General features: G+C 41.4%; 1 protein-coding gene across 2 annotated transcripts; it reads left to right on the top strand.

Moving 5' to 3' along the window:
• The first annotated feature begins 980 nt into the window (after window positions 1–980).
• On the top strand, window positions 981–4,868 carry LOC127299299 (probable polygalacturonase). Of its 2 annotated transcripts, none has more exons than XM_051329245.2 (6): window positions 981–1,244; window positions 1,503–1,802; window positions 2,713–2,833; window positions 2,933–3,107; window positions 3,216–3,286; window positions 3,724–4,868. In XM_051329245.2, the coding sequence occupies exons 2-6, from the start codon at window positions 1,521–1,523 to the stop codon at window positions 4,392–4,394; spliced, it is 1,320 nt and encodes a 439-aa protein (XP_051185205.1). In that variant the 5' UTR covers window positions 981–1,244; window positions 1,503–1,520; the 3' UTR covers window positions 4,395–4,868. The 2 variants fall into 2 exon arrangements, with proteins under 2 accessions (XP_051185205.1, XP_051185204.1); XM_051329244.2 differs by having other exon boundaries at window positions 982–1,240.
• The last annotated feature ends 1,132 nt before the right edge of the window (window positions 4,869–6,000 follow it).

Here is a 6,000-nt window from a genome sequence, read left to right as displayed (position 1 = left end):
AGGTTGGGCAAAGTTTAGTTGAGAAAACTTGAAACAACAGGTCTCAAAGTAGGCATCAGGTTAAAATTGTCACATGTGACCATATTGCATGTAACTTAGAAATTGAATTTGATTTTGGTTTGATTTGAGTTTCTTCACTTCCAAAAGTGTTTAAAAGTGTTTAGTAACCATTTACAACCAATGGTGCAAGCCAAAGTGGTCTAGGTTAAGTATTTGCAAAAATGGCATAAGCCATGTGTGTGTGTGGAGATGGATTTTCTCTTTTCTTTTCTTATTTCTTTTCTCTTGTATTTGGGTGATCTAAAGATCAATGTTAGGGTTTAGGTATGAGTGTAAACACACAAGCACATAACATGGTCAAATGCACACTCAAGTAAACAATCAAGTGACCTATATGCATAGCACTATATGATGAGAAAAAGTTTTTGTTGGTTCTCAATTTTGGTATTTGGGAAATTCTCTCTTTGTCTCTTTATTGAAAAACTTGGGATGTTACATATATTTATATTAGTATAAAGATATATCATCTGAAAAACTTTGTCAAGTTTATCTGCAAAGGAGCCCCAAATCAAGCATCCAAGTGTGGTAGTATTAAGGAGTACCACATGCAACAAATAGGTCCACCTGCAGAGACCACAACACCACCTGTCACTATAATTATTGCCCCAGCTGCTCAATGGGGCCCAAATTAAGTTTACTGTGAGACTTTCGTAGACTACCGATTATCAAAGGTCTGCAGTGTATCACATTATGTCTCGTACAATCATTGCCAGTATATCACTTTACACCAGAAATGTAGTCTGTGCACCCAATGTCGAAACCCATGCTACAAAAGTCTGAAAATAATTGAGTATAGCATGTCATAAAATTTCATTTAGAACATAAACTCACATCATGAGAAACAAAAGTCCGAAATTCAGATGTAGTCATATTAACGGGCTCAATTTATACCTAGAGGTCTATACTGGAGACTAAATCTAATAAACAAATACAAGCCAAGCTGTAACATACCAATCAAGTCTTCAGCTCTGCTGTTTCTTCTTCTTCTTCTTCTCTCTCCCCCGCCTCCTCTCTGTCTCTCGCTCTCTTCAGTCCATCCTAATTGCTCAGCTCAGCAGCACACCTCAGTCTCCCTGTCCTGCGTTTCCCGGAGCTCCGTCTTCCCGTGGCCCCCGTCTCTGGTTCGCCGCTCCGCTTTCCCCCCTTCCGCCGCAAAGGGGGGACACTCATGGCGAGGCTAGTAAGTATGTCTGATCACCGCTTGGATTAAGTAATTTCCTGTGGTCTTCGACCCGCGAAGTCGGTTTTCTCGCTCTCGCTGCGGTCTCCTTCTCCGATTGATGGATTTATTTGGTTGTTGCCCGGCGCCGCGTGGAGCTGGGTTCTTGATTTGCTCTGATTCGTTTCTTCTCCCCAAATTCAAGATCTTGTGATTCAGTGTGATGTTTCTTGTTTATCGCCTGTTTACTTCCCTGATTGACTGGCTGCTCTGGTTGTTGCAGGTGGTTCTGGCATCGCTGATGGCCGTTATGGGCCTCGTCCAGGGGGAGGCACAATGCAAGGGGTATGGCGGGCGGCCGCGGCCGCACAGCGTAACGATCACCGAGTTTGGGGCCATTGGTGACGGCGTGACCATCAACACGGTACCCTTCCAGAACGCCATCTTCTACCTGCGGTCTTTCGCCGACAAGGGTGGCGCGCAGCTCTATGTTCCCAAGGGGCGGTGGCTCACCGGCAGCTTCAGCCTCACCAGTCACCTCACACTATTCTTGGAGAAAGACGCTGTTATCGTCGGCACCAAGGTTGTTCATCACATCTGTGATCCTAAAATTTTCTCATTCTATACACATGAACATTTTGCAGAGTTCCAGTTGATTTCATAGATTCAGATGTTTTCCTATTCTGTGGGTTGATATGAGATGCCTACGGCTATCATATCGCATCGGCAGTAGGAGCTTAGGATGTTTTCTAGCCATCAATTTATTGTTGAGCATTGTTGCATTGCATTGCGTCGCACGGACAGTATGGGTTATCGTTGTATGAATGCGGATTTATCTATCACTTTCGGTTGAATTAACGTTCTGCTGTTCTTTATTTGTTGTTTATGTATGGTTGGTTGGTGGAAGATGCCTAGTTGGAATGATTTTGACATTTTCTAGGTAAAGGTCTTACACAATATTAAATTTTTACCTGGAAAAATGTCATCTTGTTTGTATAATCATTGTTTTGGTCTAGCAGAAATTTAAAAAAATACTATGAAAATTCTTATTCTTGGTGTTCTTGTGCGAGTAGGACTTCAGTAAACACTAGTGGTATTTTTGTTTGACTATCTACTTATGTGTTTTGTCATTCCTCATTAATACGGGTACCGGATGGTGACACACAGCTGTCCATGTGAGGGCTGTGCCCAAGGAAAGAAAATTCTTGTTTGCATTGTTTTGAAGTCAAGTCGTTTTCTCTAATCATGCCTGCTAGTAGGCCAATTTTGATTGCCTGCCAAACACATAATATTTTTTCTGCACAGTGAGAAATGGATGGTAGCTTTAAAACTACACTGTTTTGAAGTTTGAGATGATAAGAAATATGATAGCATAGTCGAGGAAACACAACTTTATTGCACTCCATTTGTTCTTTTATGTCTCCTGAGTTGAGTCCCTAAACCCTACTCATTGTACCCAAAATTAACTGTCTGTATTCGCACTTGCGCTGCAGGATGTTTCACAATGGCCAATTGTGGAACCTTTGCCATCATACGGGCAAGGAATTGATCTTCCAGGTCCAAGACATCGCAGCTTAATAAATGGGCACAATGTTACAGATGTTGTAATTACTGGTAAATAAAATCTTTTGTGGGGACATCAGAGTTTTATCTGGTACGTTATCTGTTTTAGTATCCGATCAATAATTACAACTGAAAATACATTTTCTACAGGGAACAACGGAATCATCGATGGCCAGGGTTTGACATGGTGGAACTGGTTTCGGTCAAATAAGTTGAACTATAGTCGCCCTCATCTCGTGGAGTTTGAGGATTCTAAAGAAATTGTGGTTTCAAATTTGACATTCTTGAATTCCCCAGCTTGGGCTATACATCCTGTGTATTGCAGGTCTGTTGACATATTCTTTCAGACAAGTACTCTAAATTTTATTATTATTAATCTTTGAGGCATGGATTGGCCAATTTCTTAAGGACATGTTATGTTGCCTTCTTCCAGTAATATAACGGTTCGTAATGTCACAATTCAGACATCATTGGATGCTCCACTCACTGATGGAATCGTTCCAGGTAACATTGCTTTTCGCGTGCTATGAACTTTAGTAAAATACATGCATCATATTGAACCTATATTATCTATTTGCTTTTGGTTGGATGTCTATATCCTAAATTTCACTTACACAAAGTTTTTTCACCATTATACAAGTTCTACTAACATGTCTATATTAGCTTAGGTTCCCCATTATACAAGTTCTACTAACATGTCCATATTAGCTTAGGTTCCCATTATATTAACATGTCTATATTAGCTTAGGTTCCCATTATGTGCATTTAGATGCATTTGAGAAGCTACTACATATAACTTACTCAGGAAATAGAAGAAAGAGGAAATGTATGTATTTAAAATGTTATTGTTTATTTAAAATTGCTTATGTCATTTTTTCTTACTAGTTGTCTATCCACATGCCTGAAAAGTTCTAATAATTTATTTGTCGTGTTTATTGCAGATTCATGCTCAAATGTGTGCATTGAGGACAGCATAATTAGCGTCGGTCATGACGCCATCTCATTGAAAAGTGGGTGGGACAACTACGGCATTACATTTGGAAAGCCAACCTCAGGCATTCACATTAGTAGAGTGGATCTGCAAGCCTCATTGGGTGCTGCTATTGCATTTGGGAGTGAGATGTCTGGTGGGATCTTGGATGTTCATGTTGATCAGCTTCATATCCATGGTTCATCCAGAGGCATCTCCTTCAAGACTGCACCAGGCCGTGGAGGTTATATAAGAGATGCGACAGTATCAGATGTCCAAATGGAGGATGTCCATGTTGCTATTGAGTTTACCGGTGATTGTTCAAGCCATCCAGACGACCATTTTGATCCTTCTGCACTCCCATTGATCAGTGGATTCACCTTACAAAACATGGTTGGAACAAACATCTCAGTTGCAGGAGTTTTGTCGGGAATTAGTGGTGACCCTTTCACCAATATTTGCCTCTCCAATATCAGTTTCGTCATGGCCGATGCAACACATTCCGCCTTTTGGTCTTGCTCCGACATTTCTGGATACTCTGAGTCGGTATTTCCCAAACCTTGCTCCGATCTCCACAGTCAATCATCAAATTCTTCCATGTGCTCCTCCGTCCTTAGCTACCATGCTCTTGCGGCAGCGTAAATGCATAGAGTACCTCCTTTTCATTGCATGTACAATTCGGAGACATCTAGGCTCTAGTTCCCATCACCATCTTTTTCCCCAACATTCTTTCCCAAGAGGTACATCAAAGATTCATCGCTCTCGTACAGTCAGCATTGAGGCTCATAATACAATTCTGTCTGCGTTCTTGAAGGACAACTCCGGTGGGGGTATGGACTGCAAGGCGCTTTTTCTTGTACAGTTACATTTCTTTATTCAATGTGTAAGAAATTTTGTTCGGTAGGCTGTTGAGTTGCTTCATACCATTGTCTGTTTCATTATATAAAATAAACACATCATATTTAGTGGCCCTGTACATCCAATCATCTTGTGAGCATCCAATAGAACATCATCACATGGTTAGCCTGGAATGCACAGGCTGGCCTCTGTAGCCCCGCATGCCCCTTGTCGTCCTTGGTGTCAAATGAATTGGTGTCAATGGGGTTGTTAGGCTGATGTGGATGTCTTTTCTTTGTCTTCTCCTTGGGGATTTATTACCTTTGCTTTGTCGTCATGCCAAAGGCCATTGAGCTAGCTCATCCTGGGGTTGCCATTTATGCAAGCTTGGCCAGCTCTCACTTTGACAATCACAAGATAAATGTTATCCAGGAAGAAGAGGCTGTCTGGCACTGATGATTAGCTGGTTTTCTGGTGAAGCTAATGTCTCATGTGACCTCATTTGGGGTGGCAGCATGTGCAACCAGCCTGCTGTCTTTGCCAAGATTGTACAATGTACACTGGGACTGGGAAGCAATCAATCTCCTGGCGCCAAGTTGCCTGCATCTACTGCTCATGAAATAGTTGGTGTACTGCTGCAGTAGTAGCCGTTTTCACTTAATGTGAGTAAGCTGCAGTACCTTCATCACAAAATTTGGAATCAAGGTAACAACGAGGCAGAAGATTCTGTGATAAAAACAACGGCATTGGATCCCGGTTGGGGTCAGAGAAAACTGGACTGGCCATGTGATGCATCATATCATTGTACAAGATACACCCAAAAGAAAGTTTCAGATGGTACGGCATTTTCAAGTTCGTTTGACGCCAGTCAAAGGAAGATGTGGATTTACATAACGCAGAATGCAGCCGCTGCAGCTTCAGTGGATTTACTGCCACCTGTGAAAATTCAGTGTATTTACTGCTAACTGCAAATTTCAGTGCTTTATTGCCGAGAGGAATTGAGGACAAAATACACCAGCTATTTTTTTTCGCTCTCTCCCATTCAAAAATTGATAAACAACCACTGGATTGGATCAAGACATTAATGGATTCTTTGAGCGACCTTATCATGATGTCTCCGACCAAGTTGATGACAAAATATGGGACCAACAGGACGCCCGGTAGGAACCCAAGTATGTTCCTACCGTTTGGTGACGCATTGAACCTCTCCTAAGATCATTCCATGTGTAGGCAAGCAGAAAAAAAAACTTGGGTATATTTGGTTTCAGGTTTTCTCTACTAAGTTTTATTTTCCAATGAGTCTTTTTGTTGATAAATGACGTTTTATTACTTAAAATATTTTACACCCAGCCTATATGTAACTAAGATGTACACAACCATTCATATCCGGTCGACATTGGCAAGAAAAAAA

Source organism: Lolium perenne, chromosome 5, assembly GCF_019359855.2.
Source record: "Lolium perenne isolate Kyuss_39 chromosome 5, Kyuss_2.0, whole genome shotgun sequence".
Lineage (NCBI taxonomy): Eukaryota > Viridiplantae > Streptophyta > Magnoliopsida > Poales > Poaceae > Lolium > Lolium perenne.
The sequence above is the reverse complement of the archived record's forward strand: the minus strand, read 5'-3'. Positions and strand labels throughout refer to the sequence as shown.

What these genes read in the sequence shown, in the direction of transcription:
- LOC127299299 (XM_051329244.2), top strand. An exon ending in TACAGATGTTGTAATTACTG is followed by an intron (nt 2,834 to 2,932) that starts GTAAATAAAATC and finishes CATTTTCTACAG; the next exon opens with GGAACAACGGAATCATCGAT. An exon ending in ATACATCCTGTGTATTGCAG is followed by an intron (nt 3,108 to 3,215) that starts GTCTGTTGACAT and finishes GCCTTCTTCCAG; the next exon opens with TAATATAACGGTTCGTAATG.